Below are 23,974 nucleotides of genomic sequence, written 5' to 3'. Positions count from 1 at the left end.
GTTATATGCTAAGTTTTCTAAGTGCGAGTTTTGGCTAAAGAAGGGATCTTTTCTTGGCCATGTAGTATCTAGTGAGGGAGTCTCTATAGACCCAACGAAGATTGAAACTGTTACCAGTTGGCCTCGACCCTCTACAGTCAATGAAGTTTAGTTTTTTGGGCTTAGCAGCTTATTACATAAGGTCCGTGGAAGATTTCTCTCGTATAGCCAATCCTTTGACTCAATTGACTAGGAAGAGGACTCCTTTTGTTTGGAGCCCAACATGTGAGAGTAGTTTCTAGGAGCTTAAGCAGAAGCTTGTGACTGCGCCAGTCCTTACAGTGCGAGACGGGTCAGGAAGTTTTGTGATCTACAGTGACACCTCTAAGAAAGGATTGGGTTGTGTTTTGATGCAGCAAGGTAAGGTGGTTGCTTATGTCTCTCGTCAGTTGAAGAGTCATGAGCCTACCCTACCCATGATTTAGAGTTGGCAACAATGGTTTTTGCATTGAAGATATGGAGACACTACTTGTATGGTGAGAAGATACAAATTTTTACTGATCATAAGAGCCTGAAATACTTCTTTACCCAGAAGGAGTTGAAAATGAGACAGAGAAGATGGTTGGAGTTAGTAAAGGACTATGATTGCGAGATTCTGTATCACCCAGGTAAGGCGAATGTGGTAGCTAATGCACTTAGTAGGAAAGTGTCACACTCAGCAGCACTTATTACTGAGCAGGCTCCTTTGCTTAGGAATATTGAGAGAGCTGAGATTGTAGTTTCAGTAGGGGAAGTTACCTCACAGTTGGCTCAGTTGTCAATGCAGCCGACCTTGAGATAGAGGATTATTGTTCCTCAACTAAATGACCTATTTTTTGTTGAGAAATGTCGCCTGGCAGAAGCAAGGAAAGACGAGGACTTCTTCATAGCCTCTGATGATGAACTTATGTTTGAGAGGCATTTATGCATCCCAGCAGACAATGCAGTTAAGACTGAGCTTTTAACTGAGGCCCATAGCTCTCCATTTTTTATGCATCCTGGCAGTACAAAAATGTACCAAGACTTGAAGCGAGTATTACTGGTGGCGAAATATAAAGAGAGAAGTGGCAGACTTCGTTAGTAGATGCTTAATGTGCCAGCAGGTGAAAGCACCAAGACAGAGGCCAGCAGGTTTGTTGCAACACTTGAGTGTGCCAGGGTGGAAGTAGGAGAGTGTGTTTGTGGACTTCATTACAGGACTGCCTAGAACCCTGACAGGTTATACGGTAATTTGGGTTGTTGTTGATAGGCTCCCGAAGTCAGCTCATTTCATTCCAAGGAAACCCACTTACACTATCAGTAAGTGGGGACAATTATATTTGATGGAGATAGTAAGGTTGCATTGAGTGCCTGTATCTATTGTTTCTGAATGAGATGCTCGTTTCACATCAAAGTTCTGGAAATGACTTCAGATTGCATTGGACACGAGGTTAGATTTCAGCACGGCCTTTCATCCTCACACTGATGGTCAAACAAAGAGGCTGAACTAGATTTTGGAAGATATGTTGTAAGCTTGTGTGCTGGAGTTTTCAGGGAGTTGGGACTCCCATTTGCACTTGATGGAGTTCGCCTATAATAACAGCTATCAGGCTACAATTGACATGGCACCATTTGAGGCTTTGTATGGCAGGTGTCGTAGACCTCTTGTTTGTTGGGGTGAGGTTGGTGAGTAGAGAATGTTGGGCCTTGAGTTGGTTCAGACCACCAATGCAGCCATATAAAAGATTAGAGCTTGTATGTTGACAGCGCAAAGCAGACAGAAGAGTTATGCTGATGAATGGCATAAGGATTTAGAGTTTGATGTGGGAGACATGGTTTTTCTGAAGGTAGCATCTATGAAGGATGTTTTGAGGTTCGAGAAGAAGGGAAAGCTAAGTCCACGTGTTGTAGGGCCATTTGAGATACTTGAGCGGATTGGTCCTGTAGCTTATCGTTTGGCGTTGCCTCTAGCATTTCTGCAATACATGATGTGTTCCACGTCTCTATGCTGAGGAAGTATGTGGCAGACCCAACACATGTAGTTGACTTTGAGCCATTTCATATCAATGAGAACTTGAGCTATGAGGAGCAACCCGTTGAGATTTTGGCAAGAGAGATCAAGATGCTCCGTAATAGAGGGATTGCACTGGTCAAAGTTCTTTGACGAAACCACATAGCTGAAGAGCCCACATGGGAGAGAGAGGATGACATGAGAGCCCAGTACCCTGAGCTATTCGAGGACGAAAGTTTCTCAAATTAGGGAAGATTGTAACACCTTAAAGTAAGGTAATTTATTTTAATTTTGAAATTTGATTAATAATATATATGATTATATAATTAATTGAATTTGAAGTTAAAATACTTATATTATGTAGATAATATAATTATGTAAGGATATTTATTTTGGCAAAAATAAAAGTGATTTGATTGGAAAGATAGGGAGATTTGAGTTTAAAAAGTAGATTTGATGGGATTAAATGAAGAGAGAGAAGAGTTGTTTTGATTGGAATAAAATAAGGAAAGGATAAAAGAAAAGTAATGATAATTATATTATTATTATTTTCTTTAAATTAAGCTCCCTAGAAAATGTGGCACTATTCATCACCTTCTTCACAAACCCCAAAGAGAAAACCCTAACATCACTAAATCTGCTGCTGCCGCCACTTGTTTTCCCCGTTCTCCGTCGCTCTACTCACCGGTCATCTCTGTCAGACAGCCACCGCGAAACACTGTTACATGCTGCATCTTTTCCATCACAGCCAACCGTTCGCTCCATGTCGTCATCCATCGTGCAGTAGTGCCGTCAACGAGTCGTCTTCGTCAATCGTTGAATGCACCATCATCGGAGCTCTATCCAATCGCATCGGAGATCACGTGAACCCGAGCCATACCTTCGCCTGAGTCGTTTGAAGTCGTGAACCCAAGTCGCGCGCAATCCTCAACCTCGTCCCCGTAAGTTATACCCGAGCCGCATCTGCACACCCAAGTCGAGTCGCAGATCCAAGTCACCCATAGCACCCAGCCGTTTCTGCATCCTACCCAAGCCAATTCCTCTCTATCCAAGCCATCTTGAGCCGCAAGCTTATTTTTTGTCCTTTTTCCCTTTATTTCGGTAAGTCTTAGTAAGTTGATTGGGTTTTTGGCATACCTAACAAATATTAATTTTGGGTTCTAATTAAATAAATTTTTTATTTAAATTGGTTAGAGTTTAGCTGGAATTCATGAGCTGTGGAACCTTGTCCTATATTAAGGTTGGGTTGGACCCAACCTCAACTTTGGGTAATCTGAATTAACTAGATTTTTGGATCCTAAAATTAACTGCAAATTGAGTTGTCATCTTAGTATTTGTCGTTATTGTTTAGGATTTTTCTTTGGAAGCTTGACTTTGCTGTCGAGATTGTATTATGTGAATTAAGCTAATCTCCAGGTAAGAGATTCTCCTACTAGACCTATGAATTTAAGTAAGAGCTTGCATGTAACTTTCCCATTATGCACTAATGTAGCTAGTATGCATAATGTGTTTATGTTTATGATGATTGCTAGTCATGACTAGTCTAAGTTATCATGACTGACAGATCCGACTGAGTTTTGTATATGATGATGATATTTGATGATGTTGATGCCTATGCATGAAGTATTAATCTCATGATTAAGAATGTTTCGACTAATAATCATGCCATGTTTATGATGATGTTATGTTATGCTACATGCTATGGAACGGGTGTACTGTTAGCTTTTCCTATTAGAGTCTTACCCACATGCGTGTCTCTCGGGATCACCACCTTTTTATGACTATGTAGTCCAATAGGATCATCAGTTCAATATGAGATAATATGTTACGAATGTCTCGACGGGGTCACTCATAGCCCGATTATCTTAGTGTTTTCTTCGAGATTCACTGAAGACTAATTTGTCCTAGGTGTTCCTTTAAGTTTACCGAAGACCATAGATGTTCCTATTGGATCACAGATTGCACATGTTCGAGAATATGTTAGTTAGGGGTACCACTTTACACAACTCTAATAGAAAGTTAACAGTTACCTAGCGGGACTAGTAGTGGGTTCCTTATTGAGTATGTTTTTATACTCACTCTCTTATGTTTAATTTTTCAGGCAGAGATAGAGATAAGAGTATAGGAAAGCTGGAGAATGACAAGAAGTGACCGTGGCATGTCATAGGGGACTACTTTTGCTTCCGCCTTATGTTATTAGATCTTGATTTCAGTATTTATGCACTTTTATTTATTTTACTCTTTTCAAACTAGATAGGACCCGAGCAAGGAACTTCTTTTAGATTTATTTCTACTTACTTTAGTTATTTATATTTTTTAATGAATATTTGAGTTTTTAATTACGAAAAATTGATATTTTCTAATTTAATTGAAAGAGTTTTATTTTCATTTAAGTAGTAATGATCTCAACTTAATATAAAGAGTTGGGTTGTTACATATTTACTCTATACAAAATAATTTCGAAAATGGAAAAAATCTCAAAGACTCACAATGAAAAATACCAAAAATGCTTCTACCAACACGTGATTAATTGGCACTCACACACGTAATATATTTGGTACATGATCTTGTACTAAGATCGTTTAGATTTAGTTACACAATTGTTTAGATTTGTCTATTCTTTGCTACATAATCGTTTAGATTTGGCTACCTAAATTTAAATGATTTTTTTTAAGATTCTTTGTTACACGATCGTTTAGATTTGGCTATTCTTTGGTACACAATTATTTAGATTTGATCATTTAAATTTCGGTAGCCAAATCTAAACAATTTGTTTAAATATTTTTTGATAAATAATCGTTTAGATTGCTACCCAAATCTAAACAATTCTTTTTTAAGATTCTTTGGTACACAATCATTTAGATTTAGCTATTTTTGGTACATGGTTGTTTAGATTTGTCTACCCAAATCTAAATGACGTTTTTTTATCAAGATCTTTTATATTTGGTACAGAATCTTGAACAACCAAATAACTGTTTGAAATTTTTTTAAAAAAAATAGATTTTTTATATTTGGTACATGATATTAAACCAAATAACAGTTTGAAAAAAAATGTAGAAGAAGAAGAGAAAAAGACGATGGAAAGAAAAAAAATTGTAGAAGAAAGAAGATGGAAAGGAAGGGCAAACTTGAATATTTAGAAAAAATGGTCGACTTCATGGGCTTTTTTATTTTGTTACACAGACCATAAATATTTTTGTGTTTTGTTATATTTATGAAAATTTCTCTTAATAAAAGGTAAATTTACATATATATAATAAAACCTAAAACTATTTATAGCCCGTATAATAATAAAAAAAAGCCAATGAAGCCCACAATTGTTTTTTGATAAATTCCAAGATTGTCCTTGTCGGTTTTGAATTTCACAGAAATTTTTTTAAATTTCTTCACATCTTCTCCTAATCATTAGGGGCATTCTTGTCACGTCTTGTACCAATTTACTTAACACACCTTAATTTATACTGAAGTAAATACCATGCGACGAAAATAAAATCAGTAAACATCTCTTATTAACTCAAACCCAAAAGTTTCTATAACAGTACAACACAAGATACAAATTCTCACAACGAGAGTTAAACAAAAAAAATGTCAAATGCCTTCATAAACTTTAGCCCTCAATGATCGTTTAGCTCTTCAACTTGATTATTTAGCTCCTTGACTGATCGCTTAGTCCTAATCACCTACCCTTTTAAACACGATCACTTAGCATCCTAAACAATCGCTTACCTTTCTAAACGATCGCTTACCTCTTACAACCTGGGGAGGAAAAACCTTAAAACATAAGTCAAAAGACTTAGTGAGTGATGTTTTTAAAACCTTTTAGGAATACAATTCATAAATCATTTTCATTTAAACACAAACTTAATGCCTAAATTCCATAACACATTTCAAATCTCATAAATACACATTAGTTTCACTTATTCATTTCACCAAGATATGAACCATTCTCATGTATGGACTATTGTGATGGCCTTTTCATCAACAACATTTTTGAGAATTTCTCAGTTCATTCCTTGTTGCTCAGGCTTCCTGGCGCAATACACATCTTTTCTGCATTGTCCCGCCTCATTCCACCATGTAGGCCTTCTCTACATTGTTGCTTTTTACTCATTATATGCACATAACAGCTAGTTCATTGATAGGAATAAAAATAATGGTTTACTCTCAAACAAAGTTTACAATACAATCAATAGAACAATCTTTAACTTTAAAACATAACATTAAAGCTTTCTTTCAAATCATGTTTTTCTGTAAATGTAAACATACATTACATGACACATGAAACATGAGACTTAGAAAGTAAAGCTTTTGAAAAATATAATCATTTAGAAAAATACTCATAGTACTAAGTTTCTCTCTTTGTTCGAAACTCTTCTCCAATTTTCTTCTTACTTAACGACCTCTAGCTTTTCTCTTTGTAAAATCTCAAAATAATAATCCTTTCCTTTTGTCATCTTCTTTTATTTATACTAATCCTATGTTGTTAGTCATTCCTTAAACTCCTATAATCTTGTCAGCTTCTGCTGCTTTACTAAATTCTAATTCTTCGCATGTTACGACACTTGGAATCCACATCACTGATCTGATAATTATAACCTCGAGAAACTCTTTAAACCTCCTACACAATCCTTTAGATTTCTATATGATCGTCCAACCTTCTACATGATCGTTTAACTTCTTATACGATTGTTCAATCATCTTATACGATCATTTATTTCTTTACATGATTGTCTATCCTTCTTACATGATCGTTTAACAAAAATATTTTTTAAAAAGACCTTCTATTTAGGCACAGGTCTTACAATTGTCATCTTTCGTCTTCCTCAACTTTCGCAAGATTAGGTATTGTGTTCTTCTTTTTCTTCTTATATTATTTGATAGTGTAACAAAGTCCAAAAGATCAGGAAAGAAACTTTTTCACGATCATTTAAATTTTGCTACACGATCATATACCGAGATCTAAGCGATCAGTTGTCTATCTTAAATAGACAGAACTATACCACTATCACTATTTATCTAAGATAGATAAGTGACAAATCAAAACGATTGTTTACCAAGATCTGAAAGATCGTGTACCAACATTTAAACGATCGTTTATATTAAATTATACGATCGTTTAAGTTTCACTACACAACAATCGTGTACCAACATTTAAACGATCAGTCGTCTATCCCAAGTAGACATTGATAATCCTAAATAGAAAGAGATAGACCACTATCAATGTCTATCCCAGATAGATAAGTGATATATTAAAATGATCGCTTACCAAGATCTAAACGATCGTGTACCAATTTCCAAACAATTAGATTATATTATACAATTGTTTAAATCTTGTCTATCGTGTATGAAGATCTAAATGATTAGTCGTCTATCTCAGATAGTCATCTATCCCAAATAGATAAGTGATAGATCAAAATGATTCATGCCAAGATATAAACGATTGTGTACCAATATTATAATCTTAAATTATATTATATGTCTTAGATTATATTATATGATTGTTTAGAAGTGAAGGAAAATGAGACATGCGCAGTGGAAAAAACTAATCAATTCTACTCTAGCTAATTGCATTTAAACTATTAAGAGATTAACATGCATAAACTATCCTAATTAAACAAAATTAGGGTTTATCGAATTGTACCTTCGAAGCCTCCCGATCCTCATATCTCCTTATGAACTTAAAGTTGGGACCACCATTAGAGTTGACCCGCTATTCTCTGGACTTAAAACCAAGTGGTGGGATATGTGAAGAAAAATGAGAGGAATGGAAATTGGAGGTAGAATTTTAGGGTTGAGATTTAGGAGATAAATATCAAATTGGTATAATTTTTGTAAAATAAAATATTTTCCAAAATTTCAAAAGTCTTCAAATATTTGAAAAATGGCTTTTAAATAACCTAATTACATGCATTAGTACACCAAATCTCAACACCTAACATTCCACTAACTATTAGTGGAACTTAGTTGGTTAGGTGTCTATATCTCATGTAGTCACTTATCCCACTAAGTGTTAAGTGTGATTGTCCAACAAAATGTTAGATTTTCCCCACTAACTTTAGTCCAAGGGGAATATGGTCATTTGACCATTTAAGTCAAAATCAAACTTTGACTTTTTAAAGTCAAAAGTCAACATTTTGACGTTTTACCATTTTATCCGTCTTAACTAATTTTGACCTTCCGAGCATGAATCTGCATTAACTTTTTTAAAATTCAAATTACATTTGAATATAAAGCCAATCAAAGTTTGACTTTTCAAAGTCAAAAGTCAACATTTTGACTTTTTACAACTTTGACCAATTTCATCAATTTCAAGCTTCCGAATATAAATCTATATTTTTTAATATTTAGATCACATTTAAACATAAAGCCCTATCTCAAACTAATAATCAACTGCTATATTACATATATTTGTTAATTCTCTCTCTTTACCTAATTTGAACGATTCAAATTATTTCAACATATTGTTCTAAGTTAATTCCATATGAGCTAGTAGAGAAACCTAATGGACATATATCATAGGCTCCAATGATTTTAGATTAACTGACTAAACTCTTTTAGATCGAGCTAATCAACATTCTAACTAATGGGTCATTTCACTAAAGTCCCGTATTGCACTCTCCTTACTATAAATCGAATCCCTCTCGGACCAATGAGAGGGCAGAGCCCTTGTTCAAGAATTAGATTTGGTCCTTAAAGGAACAACCTACCTACTAACTCTAAAGTGGGTATGAATGAATTTCGTCTTGCACCCTTTGTCCCTAGCCATCCATTCGGTCTTACCCCTAAAAAGTGGAAGGCTTAATGGGCCAACACATTGAGCTACCCTCATCTATGCAAATCTAAGGATAATTCCATTGAATAGAAGTTCATTGTTAGCTCACAATTAAGATTAAGTTACCTAGATCATCAATAATCAAAATAGTTAGTTTTATATAGTCGATAGTGTTATAACTTAAAAATCACTATTTCATGGTTCCAGTCTTATGTAAACTTTTTACAAAAGATGTCCCCACTTTCATGTTTATACATGAACGATTCAGGATCACATCGTTTGTACTAACTACAAAGCGGGTCTCATCTATAATATTCCTAGAATAAAGTGCTCAACCTTATTCATACACTATAGAAAATTTGGGCTATATACTCGAACTTGACCATGTGTATGTCTCTACATGAAGTTGAAGTCTACAATAGATAGCCTCGACCTTAGTTTATTTCAAGACTATAGCATTCAATTTTTACTAATAAATTCTCAATAATAACTTTATTGAATAGAATATAATTTTAAACTACATACTACGAGTTTTAGGACATAAATTCCAACAAGAAGATGACGATTTGCATGCGCGTGTGGTCAATTAATCATGACTGAGATATTTTTGGTATTTCACTTTGTGGGCTTGTTAGCTTTTTTCTTTTTCGAAATTGTTCTATATTGTATAACTATTTTCCCTTTTTATTCTATTTTTGAAAAAATCTCTTAATAAAAATTGAAAATTGTTTGTTTTTTTTAAATAGATAAAAGGTTGAAGCATTTGTCTAATTTTTAATTAAGTTTAGGGAAATTGTCAAAAATAGAACATTTGACAAAATATGTACACTTCATCAAAAGATCAAGTGTCATAAAATTTGTCTTTAAATGGTTTTGTTCTATAAAATGTAAATAGTTTGTCAATTTTTTCTATTTTTGAAAAAAAATACCTTAAACTTATGTGATTTAATAATATTTATGTTTTTTAAAAAGATTTTCTATCTATGGTACAATATACTATTAAAATTAAAAGAACACATTAGACTTTGAATAATAATAATAATAAATACAACAAAAATAGTTCTTTTAGAACAACAAGCGAGAATTAAATAATTTTTTTTAGTACAACAAGTGACAATATGAGAAAGTAAAATCTTGGGGATGAACATAGTGACAAATTTTCTTTTACTCTTATTTGAGTATCTTCTTAATTAATACCAGTAATAGTTTATCCATTGTTTTCACTCTAATCTTTCTATGAGTATTCATGCTCTCGCATCATATAATGCTATTGCTACATGCCATTTTTGTTGGAATTTATGTCCTAAAACTCGTAGTTTGTAAGTTATAATCAATAATCAAATTATTGGATTATTTATTAGTGAAATTGAATACTATAATCTTGAATCCAATAAACTAAGGTCCTAAGGTTATCTTGTAGACATGAACTTTAAGTAGAGACATAAATATGGATCAAGTTGGAGTTCATAGCCTAAACGGTCTATAGTATATGAATAAGGTTAGACATCGATCTTATTCTGGTAATACTATGGATGCGGCCTACTTTGTAGTTAAGTACAAACGATATGAAAGTAGAGGTATCCAACTTAAAGAGTTTGCATAAGACTAGGTCATTAAATAGTCAATTTTTATGTTATAACACTGTTAGCGTTTTAAAATTGACTATTTCTTTTAATTTGATGACTAAGTTAATTTAACCTTAATCTTGAGCTAACTATAAACTCTTGTTCACACGAGATTATTTTTAGATCTGCATATGTGAGGGCAGCTCATCAGTGCTAACCTAATATGCCTCTCATTTCAGGGATAAGACCAGATGGGTAGCTGAGGACATAAGGTGCAAGATGAAATTTACTCCTTATCTCATTAGAGTCAATAAATAGTAAGCGTTCTTGAATTTATATCTTTGTTTGTTTATAAATTTATGTTAATTTAGATGAAATTAGAGTGTTCTTTCAATTCTACTTTTGTGGCCATACTTGTATTTTCATCAATTTTGAACTTTAATTTCATCTTAGCTTTCTTTGTCCTTGCATAATTATTCTTAATTGTGAGAATGCTGGAATGAAACCTTTAAACCCTAAGGTGGAAGACCATGTTGGTTGTTATTGGGTTATATTCATCATTATTCTCTTTAAATGGTTGTTAAAAGGTTCATCTAATAAGAAAAATAGTTAAAAATAAAACAATCTAGATAGAAAAATAGGTAAGTCAACGACGTGCATAATATATTTGGTACACAATCTTTAAGCTACACGATCGTTTAGATTTAACTATCCAAATCTAAATGATTGTGTACCAATACGATTTTTTTTTTCAAAATCCAACAATTTTTTTCAAGATCCTTTATATTTGTTAGAGCCAAATATAAACATGTACCAATATCCTAACTATTTTTGTTCAAGATCGTGTACTAAGATTTTTTATATTTGTACACAATAACAGTTTGAAAAAAATAGAAAATAGATCTTGTATATTTGGTATACAATCTTAAACCAAATAACAATTTGAAAAAAAAATAAAAGAAAAAATGTAGAAGAAGAGAAAATGATGATGGAAAGAAAAAGAAATTGCAGAAGAAAGAAAAGAAAAAAATGGAAAGAAATGACAAACCTGAAATATTTTTTTTAAAAAAGACCATCTTCATGAAGATGGTCATTTTGATTTTGTTACACGTGTCGTAAATATTTTCGCTTTGTTATATTGGTGCATATATATAAAAAGCATTGAGACATAAGATAATATTGGTGCATATATATTCCACAAATTTAAAAATATTCCATTATAAAAATATCTAAAATTAATCTTAGGGGCCTTTTGGATTAAGGGAATTAGGATGAGAATAAAATTGCTGGAAATTAATGATATCTAAAAATAACAAGTATGCGAATAAGATTGTTGGAAATTAAGGATCTGTGTTTGGTTGTGCATGAGAATTATATTTAAAATGTTTGAGAATAAATGATTTATGTATTTCATTTGTAAAATTAATCATGAAAACTCTATAAAATTTTAATACGTCAATTGATAAACAATAAACCTAAGGTTAATTTCTATAAATATAACAAACTACTAAAATATTTATAGTTTTGTAACAAAACTCATGAAGTTAGCACTTTTTTAAATATTTCAAGTTTGTCGTTCCATCTTTCGTTCTCGCTACGATTTCTTTCTATCGTCTTTCTTTCTCCTTCTTTTTTTCTCTACGATTTCTTTCAATCATCTTTCTTATTTTCCTCTTTCTTTTTTTACTGGTTTCTTTTTATCGTTTTTTCCCCTGTGATTTCTTTCCATCAACTTTCTTTTTTTCCTCTTCTTTTTTATGTTGTAACCAAATCTATAAAATTGTGTATAAAGAATCTTGAAAAAATCGTTTAGATTTGAGCAGCTAAATTTAAACAATCGTGTAAAAAAATAATTAAAAAAATCGTTTAGCTAAATCTAAATGATCGTGTACCAAAGAATCTTGAAAAAAATAAACTATTGTGTAAACAAATCTGAACGATCGTATATTAAAAAGATATTGAAAAAGAAAACGTCTTTTATTTACCCAAGTATAAACAATTGTGTACCAAAAAATCTTAAAAAAGATCGTTTAGATTCGACCAAATCTAAACGATCATGTACCAAAAGAATCTTGAAAAAAATCGTTTAGCCAAATCTAAACGATTATGTAACAAAATTAAACGATCGTGTATGGAGAATGTTGAAAAAAAAACATTTAAATATGACTATTCCAATCTAAACGATTATGCATCAAATAATAGCCAAATCTAAATGATTGTGTACCAAATATATTGTGCGCTTGTTGATGGCGTAGTTGAGAAGTCGTTTTTGGTATTTTTCATTATGGCCTTGTGGGCTTTTTATGTTTTCGAAATTATTCTATATAATATATATATTTTGCCGTTTTGTTATATTTTTTAAATTATCCCTTAAAATTAAGAAACAAAATTATTTAACAATTTAATAAATGTCAAATTTAGATAACCTTTTAACCATAGTCGAAGGAAGAAAAAGGTAAAACTAAATGGTTTTCTTCCATGATCGAGATAATGTAGATTTCAGTTCATTTTGCAATATTTGAAAATAACTATCGTTTCTCTTATACTTATCATATATTACTTGGGAGATTTTTAAATATAGTAAGATAAACTAAAATACTTACAACATATAACAAAATTTTAGATTCTATTAATGATAGATAATGATACAACTTCTATCATTGTCTATTAGAAGCATATCATTGTCTATTAGTTTATTAACATAATTGATAGGAGCATATCAGTATCTACCAATATCTATTATTGATAAAATTTGAAATTTTATTATATATTTTAAATATTTTATCAAATTTTTCGATTTCAACACTTACCCTATTTTTATAACACAAAGATAATTTTAGTGACATTGTCGTGACATTTTAAACATTTAAACCTCGGTGATTATGCGTTAGTATGATTTCTGCCCATATAAGTTGACCCTACAACTTTGTACACCTACCACGTGGCATAAGTTGAGAGGGCGGGTTTGCTGATTTGGTGCTACTTGGTTGGTCCAATGACACAAAATCATAAAGAATTGTTCAAAAATGTTAATCCAAATTGAAAAAAAAAAAAAAAACAGAGAGAGAAATGAGAAAACCCATAAGAAAAAGAATAATTTAGATTAGCATTTTACATTCGAATAGGGAAGTTTAGAGGTTTGTCACCGTCCGCCATGGCTGCTCGCAAGAGAGCTTCTGCACCCCAATCAGTCAAAGAACCTTCTCCCAAAGAAATTGACAAAACCCATCAAATCAAATCCCCAGTAACAGATGATCCGCCCATTGCGCCACCGAAATCAGGTTTTATCTTCAAGCTCATTCTCTTTTTCTCTATCCCATACCTTTACCTCATTTTCTACCACTACAAGATCGACTTAGAGCTTAGAAGGTCAATCATCATCAATGCCGGACTCAGTCTCGTTGGGTTCTTTGTGACTCTGCGGATGATACCTGTTGCCTCTAGATACGTTATTAGGCGTAATCTATTTGGCTATGATATCAACAAACGGGGTACTCCTCAAGGCGCTGTTAAAGTGTAAGTGATTTCTATTTGAAATGATAACTCGTATTAGATTTAGTCATTTTGTGAACATGATTTGGTTTTTTTTTCTTTTTTTTTTTTGCTTACGAGAAATTTTGTTTAGTTTGCTTTAACTTTCTGTGTGACTTCTCGTTTTGAATCTTCATCAATTCTGTGAATCCGGCGTAAATTTTTAGTTTAAATTAGCTTTGGAATTATTTATGCTGTTTATGGTCTCACCTTAAATTTTTGGTTGTGCCCATTGGATTAGTTAGGTTTTCTTTGTCTATATGGTGGATGAAACTTTTTAAGTTCTTGAGGAAGATAGTTTAAGGTTATACTATAAAAAAAGGAAATACCTTGAAGCTTTATCTTTGCCTTTTGTTTCGATGGTACTCCTATGTTTTACGAAAGTTGCAAATATTACTCTTCACCTTTCATAAATGTTTCCTAACTACCTTTGGAGTAGAAAGAACGTTTTTTTCAACAAATATTCTAATAGCTTTTCTATTCCAAGAGTAGTTTTGACAGGTTATCGGTAATTTTGTAACTTTTGAAAAAATAGTGATATTTTTTAAACAAAGGGCAAATTTCAGTTTTTTATTTTTTATTTTTTATTTTTTATGGGAACGGCTAAATTAAGTAGAGGTGAAAGTTCTATTTTTCCCTTTGTTAACGAGAACAAGGAGTTTTTATGAGTGATTAAATGATATAGCTATGAATAGAATCTACATTTGGAATAGCAAAATGCTGTTAGAGTGAGCTTTTTTATGCTGTTAACATAATGAAAATTTCATACAAAATCTACATTCAGAATAGCAAAATGCTGTTAGAGTGAGCTTTTTTATGCTGTTAACATAATGAAAATTTCATACAAAATCATTGCAAAAGCTTTAAGTTGTTAGAATGTGCGAGGTCAAGGTGTAATCTCAGACCAGTTTTAGGAATCATGGAAGCCTTTGTGGCTGGGAGATAAATTCTTTTGGAGGTTCTTATGACTAACAAAACTATAAAAAGCTACAAGAAGAAATCTCAATAAATGAAATTCTAGATCTACAACTTTTTGGAATTCAAGAATTATGGATTAAGTGAAATTTCAGTATGTATTAGCTTGAAAGCCTACTTGGGTCTCATATGGATATGATTCTGGATCTACAACTTTTTGAAATTAATCTAGATGTGGAATCTTGGCTTGAGAAGAAATCTAAAATTGACAAAATAGAGGAGTAGATGTCCTTGATGACTAAACTGAACCTTTATCATCTTCATTAGGATGATAGAGGCAAGAGAGGTTAAAAGCTCAAGGTTCAATGCTTGAAAGGCTTGTTGTCTTTAAATAATTATAAACTAAGGTCAAAGAGTTGAGAGTTTCAAGACAAGCAAAGATAGTGGTTAATAATTCTTATTTGATGTATAAATTGGGAAACTTTTTTTTTGTTAGGGTGATCTCTTTTCCAGTTTGTGGATATTAGGTACAAGAGTTGGATTTTTTGTTTCTTTCTTGATAACCAGTGTATCAAGGGCCACAAGAGTTGGATCATTTGAAGAATGTTTGGCGTGCTTGCATTGTAGTAGCTAGCTAAAACCTAGATACAGACTTATGGAAAAATTGAAAAATTAAAGAAAAATTTGAAATAATGGAGTAGAAACAAGAAGGAAATTTTATGTTGCAAGCTTGCTTCTTTGTTGTTGTTAGAAGGATTTGGCATGAGAGAAATAATAGAGTTTTTGAAGGAATGAGTATTTTGTGTAAGATTTGTGGAGATTCATTGGGTTTAATACCTGAGTTTGGGTCTTGGTGGTTAAGGTATATTGTATTTATCAATTAGGTCTTGTTCTTTTGGATTGAGGCCCTTTTTTGTAGTTTCTTTGAGCTCCATGTGTTGGGTTCTTCTCTCTCTCTCTCTCTCTCTTTTTCTTTTTTTTTTTTTTCTTTTTGTGTGTGTGTTTGTGTGTATGTCCTTGTATATTCTATCATATTTCTGAATGGAAGTGTAGTCTTTTATATAAAAAAGAGAAAAAAAGAAGGAAAGTTCGATATAAGAAAGTTAGATTTTAGAAATTATAATTTCTTGATTGGGTGAAGAAAGGGAGATCTTTACCAGAGTATTATTGAAGCAGAAATCTTAGCATTATGGTGAAGTGACGGAAGAATTACCTGCAAATGAGTGAGTTATCTTGTCTTCAGGGATGGCAATGGAAGGTTTTTCCCCATTAATTATTTGGCATTGAGAAGGAAAAAGAAAGGTCTCATTTTAGGATTATTATTGGATGGTGGGGAAAGTAAAGTGAAAGATAAAGAGTTGGAAGTGTGAATAGTTGGCTTCTTGAGGAGGTTGTATTAAAGTTGAGGGGTAAGTTCAATTCTTGATGGGACAAATTGGCGTCCAATTTCTGGAGAGGAGAGATCTTTGCTGGAAACACTAGTCATATACATATTTGATCTCGAGTCTATGGTCATTTTCTGCCGTTTTTATCTCAATTGCCTGTTTCTTCCCCTCCTTCGGCTCACATTTTCCACCCCAAGTTTTAGAAAGTTTACATCTCTGAGATCTATTTTTCTATTGGTTGGTTGCACATGAGGAACCAACTAACAGCATGAATCATTTTTGGAGGTTTTGGTCTATGGTCTTCGGCATAAATAATTTACTCTTCATAAATAAGTATTTGGGCTTGGTTATGGATCACATTCTTAAATGCTATTTTTCCAACAATATTTTAGACAATTTTTGGATATTCTTGCACTTAGTTTGGTTTTGAAAAGGTATCGGTGATGGAAAATGAGTTCTTAGGCAGTCTTAAGGGAAGAGGAGTTAGGAAGCTTAGGAGGATTTTAAAGGGATAGGATAGAAGGATGTTGGGGAGCAGGTTTGCACTAAAGTATTAGATCATATTCTTTATTTTAAATTCTCGTAGAAATCCTCTGTTTAGGGCTTGCAGGCAATACTTTTGTAATTTTCAAAACTTGTTATTCATTAAAAGAAATATTATGAATGATATTTTTAGGGACACATATGCAGGCAATTATTGAATTCATCTGATCAATAGTACATTATATACTTGATGGTTGAATTGTGGTGTCATATATAAATGAGGTGGCAAATAAAAATGCTTTCTTTTCTGTAAAGGATTTCTTTTAAACCGATGATATGTGTTCCTAAGCTTTTGTTATTATATATCTATATTTGCTAATTTTAAGCCACATATACATTTCGATGCACTTTCTAATACTTCAATGTGTTTTGCAGGCCTGAGTCGCTGGGAATTGTTGTGGGGATTTCCTTCTTGGTCTTGGCAATTGTGTTTCAGTATTTTAACTTCACTTCAGACTCAAATGTGAGCACCAAGCTTATAAAAAAAATCCATTTGGATTTGGATTAGCAGATTAAAAAATGACTATTTCATGCCATTAGTGCTGGGCAGTTCACTTCTTTTGTTTACAGAGATCGGTTTATTCTTTTCTATTGACTAGATTGCAGTTATTCTTTCTGTATCTCTTTATTGATTTATTTGCTATAATAATTCTTTAGTTCTTTATTTTTTTGTGGGAGAGGGGAGATGTTAATCATAGCAGCCTAAGTTAATCTCATGCTTAACTTTATCAAGCAATCCTTTGCATAATTTTTGTCAAACTTTATCTGTAACTTTTTCAAAAATTTAATTGGTAAACAATATGCAGTGGCTTGTTGAGTACAATGCAGCCTTGGCATCTATTTGCTTCATGACGTTGCTTGGATTTGTAGATGATGTTCTTGATGTCCCCTGGAGAGTGTGAGTATTTTCTACTCAAGTTTACCCACTCCATTGTTTGTTCCATTTCTAAGAATGGTCCTCTAGCATGGTGCTTTGTTAATGTAAGACTTCAGTTTATTCTAACACGCTGTCTCTTATTTGTTGTAAAGATCAGGAAACTGCTACTCCCATCATTTGCTGCTCTTCCTTTGTTGATGGCTTATGCTGGACACACTACTATTATAATCCCGAAGCCTTTGATTCCATACCTTGGAATGGATGTTTTAGATCTTGGTAAGATTTCAAACAACATTTTTATGTTGGAGATGGAATGCATGAGCAGGAGTATTGTCACTTGAAAAATTTGTTCAATCTTCAATATTGATCCAATTTCATAAGCCTTGGAGCATCCTAAAATTAAGTTATGCTTGTTTGATTCTCCTTTGCTCAAGTCCTTCTCTTGAGTATTGCCCATTTCTCCCGCGAGTCAACTATAAGTAGGATATCTCTCTTCCCTGAGGGATGAGGCCTTTCAAGATAAAGAGGAGGTTTCTAAGTGAGATTTAGTCAACCTTGGAGTCTTGGACAAAGAGAGTGCTCTTGATAAAGTATTGATATAATTAAATTTACCGAGCTAATTAGCTTAAACTTTTGGAGTTGGTGGTTGTTTAACATGCTATTGGAGTAGGAGGTTTGTTCAAACTTTTGTAATATTTTTTCCTTATTAATATTCATTTTCACTTGTTGGAGTTTCTACGAAATTTCAAGACCACAAGTGTGGGAAGAGTATTAATTTTACCAAAAAAATGTGGGGAGTATCAAAGTTTTGATACACTTAAATTTACTGTAATCTATCGTTTAAGTTCTTGGGTTTAGTGATGATTTGATAATTTCTTATGTGATTGGTGGATGGTGGGATTCCTCTAACTTCGTTTCTTAAATCTTCCTTGGTTTCAAACCGTTTTCACCGGGATAATTCTATTGAAAGTGGTTGATGCTCGAGAATCTTGTTTACCTTGTTTTAGGTATGATCTGGCCGCGTGAAGGATGTATATCTCAATATAAGAGATTGTAATGAGAACAACCCATGAAATAGTATTTGTAGGCCTTTTTGTATACTTTCACAATTCTCAATTTTCAATGAACTTTCCTCTTTTTTCTCAATGAAGTACTAAGTTTTAAACCTAATGGACCCACTACAGATGTATTCTACCAAGGAAAAAAGTATAATTGTCCTTTTTGGTTTGTATGTTTATGTGAGTGTTCTAGATACTTGCTTCAGGAAGTTTTGTTATTTATTTTGGTTTTACACTATTGGTATAGGGATCTCATATGTATACCTGAAATATATATGGTTCTAGAAAATGAAATAAAATTGTGCATTTTGTCTCAGTAACCTGCTAGTTTACAAGGATGCGTTTGTTTGAGAACTACTACTGCTTGTAACTCATTGCCAATGCTGAGCCATTTCCTGAAATTGTTGGGGTACATTTCTGGAAGCAGTCCTCGAAAATTGTTGTACTGTACATGGTGTCAGGAACTTTATTAAGGATAAAAATCTGTACTTTAAAGTTAGTTGTAAGTTTGGTGACAACACAAGTCTCCGCTTCCTAGGCAGTCAGTTAACTCTTTGGTAACTTAAGTTATTACTTCTATTGGTGTAGAGATGTCAATGGATGTTCTTGGTTTGCATTTTGAATGAGTGATTGTTATAGTCCTATCTTGGATTAGCTCTCCAACAATTTTGTGATGGAGGTACTAATTTCTACTAGTATATAATATACAGGATGGATATATAAGCTTTATATGGGACTATTGGCAGTGTTCTGTACAAACTCCATTAACATCCATGCTGGTCTAAACGGTTTAGAAGTTGGGCAAACAGTTGTCATTGCATTTGCGGTGAGTACTGAACCTCCTGTAGTAAAGGGGTGAGTTTTCTTTTCTTGAGCATGACATATCTTAGCAATTTGCAGATCTTGGTCCACAACGTCATGCAAATTGGAGCGTCGACGGATCCCGAGTACAAGCAGGCCCATGCATTTTCTATTTATCTTGTTCAACCACTATTAGCCACATCTTTAGGCTTGCTCGCTTACAATTGGTAATTTATCATTTTTTACATTAATTCATGGTTGTACCTGTTTTTTCTTGATGTTTAGGTAACTCCTCTCCATTTTCCGATGGCTTGCTTGATTTAGGTACCCTTCATCGGTCTTTGTTGGAGATACTTATACATACTTTGCTGGGATGACTATGGCCGTGGTTGGGATTTTAGGTCATTTTAGGTGTGTACTTTGTTCTTAGTTACAATATTTTGCATTCCACCTTCTGGCTCGAGTTCACTTTTATTTTTTATTTATTTATTTTTTTTCTCACCTTCTAAAAGTCATTGGAATTTCATTGTCTAGTGGATGGAATACACAAAAAACGCCGAGGAGATGAACATCTGCTCTTGAGCACTCAAAATGAACTTTAGATCTCTTAAAAATATCCAAACATAAGTTGATAACACTATAAATAAATAACAACAACAATAATAAATAATAAGAATAATAATAATAAATAATATCAATATCCAAACAGAAGTTGATAACACCATAAATAAGTAATAACAATAATAACAACAATAATAATAACAACAATAAGAATAACAATAAGAATAATAAAAATAACAAGAACAATAGTAACAACAAGAAGAATAATAACAAGAATAATAACAACAGTAACAGTAGTAGTAGTACTAAGAGTAGTAGTAGTAATACATGCTTAGTTAATGATCATTATACCCTTATTAACCTAATGATATATATAGATTCTACCCTTAGTGTTTCTAACACTAAATTTTAGTTAACAAGTTAAAGTACTATTGGTCCCTTTGAGGAAATTCGATAAAATTGGAATGATACAGTGAAGTTAAAATACTATTGATTCCTATTTTTTTCAGACTTGCTATATTTTAGTCCTGATAGTTTTATATGTTCAATTTTAGTTACTACATACTATAGTTTCAATAAATTTTTAATTAGTCCATACCATTAATTTATGACTAACTTTTGCTATGACAAAAATTAGTATATGCAATTGTGTCATATTTGCAAATAGTTTGTGACAAGTACTAATAGAAGTTAAAACTGTGTCAGATTTGCAATTTGGCTTGGATTGTGTTAGATTTCTATGTATGCAATGGCCCCATTTTATATCCTTCCATCTTTCTCAATAAAAACTTGGTTCCTTATCTTAACAATAATAATAATAATAAAGAAAAAAAGGATTCCAAGGATTTGTCTGTAGGAAGTGGAAGTGAGTGTTTCTGGAATTATTTTCTTTTGAGTATCCAATACATTATCAATTTTCTGATTTCAATGATATTCCCGTGGATTAAAGTCTCCTCAATGGAACCCAAAAATCATACACTCGATGGAACCCAAATATCATACACAATCAAATGACATTTTGGTTTAAAGATACTGTTTCAATTTCAAGACATGTCAACAATGGAAAGACATCCACTAGTTCTTTGACATGTCATATATTTATGATTTTGGTTACCTTTTGTCATCCATTTATATATTGATGAATTTCTTTCTACTCTATTTCCTGCTGCAGTGAAACTCTTCTGATCTTCTTTTTCCCTCAAGTTCTGAACTTCCTTCTGTCACTCCCGCAGGTTTGATCCTCTAGTCTCTGTGTGAGTCTTATCTGTATGCATTCATTGTTTAACGTGTATGATGCGTGCTTGCAGTTATTTGGATTTATTGCATGTCCACGTCATCGGCTGCCTAGGTATTCATTATCCTGTCCCATTACCCTTTGTTTTGTTGGAAAAATAAAAAAGGAAAAAGACATTCTTGCTCCATAGTTTAGTCTTCTTACATCTCTCCTTGCCCTCAGATTTGATCCTCAGACTGGATTACTGACTGGAACAAACGATGGAACACTTGTGAACTTTTTCTTGCGAATATTCGGTAGAAAAACAGAGAAATCACTTTGTACCTATCTTCTTGTTTTCCAGGTGATTTTCTTGCTTTTCTGTTTTTCTTCTATGCAAGGTCAGAGGGAAAAAGAAAGAAGGAAGAATTGCTCCCACTCAGTTCATCTTTATATTGAAAAAACATAAAAGAAGTTTGACTTCGAAATATTTAGGTCCATTTGGTAACCATTTTGTTTTTAGTTTTCTGTTTTTGAAATTTATACTTCTTCGATTCCAATTTCTTCACTATGGTTTTTATTTTCTTTGAAGAAACATTTGAATTCATATTTAATGTCTAAAAACAAAAACCAAAGTTTGAATACTTTTTTTTAGTTTTTAAATTTTGGTTTGGTTTTGAAAATATTGGCAGAATCTAAAATGTAGACAACGTAACATTAAAATTTAGAGGTGAAACTAGTGTTTAGAATCTTAGTTTTCAATAGCCAAAATATTAATTAAGTATAGAATAGTTCCGAAGGGCCTTAATCTTTTAGAATCAGAACAATATAGAGAAAGTTCAAGTTAGAATATAAAACTGTCCTATGCACCGGTTTTGCTTGCATTGGTTTTTCTTTATTCAAATCATATAGACCCCTTTTACCTGTTCTAGCAACTTCTGCTTACATAATGCTATTAGAAGGTTAAATCGCTAGCTCAAAGACTATGATTACTGATCTCTGGGAAGTCATATCCATTTTTATGTTTTGTTCTATATAATCTTCTAATATCCATCTCCATGAGTAGGGCGTTTTCTGCTGCTTTTGTTTCTTGCTGAGGTATTTGCTTGCTGGATGGTATAAATGATGCAACAACACAATCTTCACTTTGAAGCCTTTCACAATCATGCTGTCATTTTTCATGTTGTAATACTTTATACGACATTCTATCGAAAGCGTATGTGCGACGGAAGAGTTCAACGATTTTTCGAGAAGTTTGAAATGTACTCAGGAAAAGCTTTAGTGATTTTTAATTATTTTTGGAGAACCATTTTTTCCCCTGATAGAAAACAAGAAAAACAGATGTTCTAGAATGTCTTCTGTTCTGACTAGCATATTGTATTTTGATATGAGAGAGAAAAGAATATTTTTTGGTTTTAGCGTAGAAAGTCGCAAAATTATTTATACGTTATTGTGTTTCACATCAAATATTCGTTCTTTACATTGTTGGTATCTCCAATATTATATTTATATGGAGGTCACATGAAACTTTCTGAAATTTTCTTGCTGTGTTATTTTCCTTACGGCTGTCAGATTACTTTCGTTGTCTTGGTCGACAATATGATGGTCCATGGAAAAAATTTAAATCATTATTTAGAGTTTTCAAATTAAATGAATAATGAGTAAATGTGAAATTCAACAAATTTAAGGAAAATATTTTGCTATATTTAATCAACTTTTCCTTTTGTTAATGAAGAGTGAGATTTTCAAAAGGTCAAATATAACATAAGTGAGCAAATTAATGTATTTGATTCATGTGAAATGGTTGGTTAAATGGTTAAAGTCCGAGCCAAGCATGTTCTAATGTATTTGATTCCTGCGAAAAGGTTAGTTAAATTGCTAAATAACTAATCATGAAAAGTAAAATTAGAAAACAAAAAGGTCAAATCATCGTGCAAACTTTGCATAGTTGAGTTGTGTCGCCACGTACCCGAGACAACGCGGGGCGGCCGACATCCTTAAGAAAGGTTTAATTTTAAAACCGAAAAAAAAAAGGAGTTGCCACCAATCTTTTTTACGGTGTGATTGGACACCGGAACAAAGTGAATCATTTTAAATAAAATAAAAACTGGTCTACGAAAAAATTAGAGTTGAGTTCGGAAGTCATTTGTGTACGGGGAAGGTGTTAGCACCCCATAACACCCGTGTTAGAAAAACGGTGGCCAAATTTAATGTCTTGAATAAAATTTATTTATTTTTTAAAAAAACTATGTCTTATTTCATTGCTCACCACTCCAATATTTGAAACAATGATCCCATAAAATAAGTGGGATACACCCATTAATTAGACTATATTGGGGGAAAATTCCTCACCTTAAGAGAATGAGAAATTGTTACAATTTCTCAAATTCTATCATAGGCTAGTCTTCGAATAATGTTTTTTTTAAAACATTGATTAAATATATTTTCTCTTGGTATCAAATCTCGGACTCCCTAAGATATTGATCCCTCACCTCAAGAATCTAGAAATAACGGACTCTCAGAAATTTCTAGATTCCATCATAGGATTTTTTATCGAAATCGGCGTTGTTATTATAAAAAATGTAGATTAGGAAACCTTATGAAATATCTATTTAATTTTGAGTTTTAAAATAAATAATTTTAAAACAAAAAAAAAAGAAAAAGAAAAAGATTCTAAATGGTTTAAAGAGAAAAAATTAAAAAAAAAATTTCAAAACTAAATACAATTATGGTTAAAAGTATTTT

At 32.5% G+C, this 23,974-nt stretch overlaps 1 protein-coding gene across 2 annotated transcripts; it reads left to right on the top strand.

The window, feature by feature from the left end:
- Positions 1-13,357: 13,357 nt before the first annotated feature.
- On the top strand, positions 13,358-22,647 carry LOC103491155 (uncharacterized). 2 transcript variants are annotated; one of them, XM_008450983.3, is made up of 11 exons: positions 13,358-13,861; positions 17,095-17,182; positions 17,526-17,617; positions 17,754-17,872; positions 19,365-19,480; positions 19,555-19,682; positions 19,780-19,866; positions 21,188-21,248; positions 21,324-21,364; positions 21,473-21,593; positions 22,296-22,647. In XM_008450983.3, exons 1-11 carry the CDS (start codon positions 13,500-13,502, stop codon positions 22,353-22,355), a joined length of 1,275 nt encoding a protein of 424 aa, XP_008449205.1. In that variant the 5' UTR covers positions 13,358-13,499; the 3' UTR covers positions 22,356-22,647. The 2 variants fall into 2 exon arrangements, with proteins under 2 accessions (XP_008449205.1, XP_050944182.1); XM_051088225.1 differs by having other exon boundaries at positions 13,398-13,861; positions 21,473-22,647.
- The last annotated feature ends 1,327 nt before the right edge of the window (positions 22,648-23,974 follow it).

Source organism: Cucumis melo, chromosome 8 (assembly GCF_025177605.1).
Source record: "Cucumis melo cultivar AY chromosome 8, USDA_Cmelo_AY_1.0, whole genome shotgun sequence".
Lineage (NCBI taxonomy): Eukaryota > Viridiplantae > Streptophyta > Magnoliopsida > Cucurbitales > Cucurbitaceae > Cucumis > Cucumis melo.
Note: the sequence above shows the minus strand (reverse complement) of the source record. Positions and strands in the feature narration are given on the sequence as shown.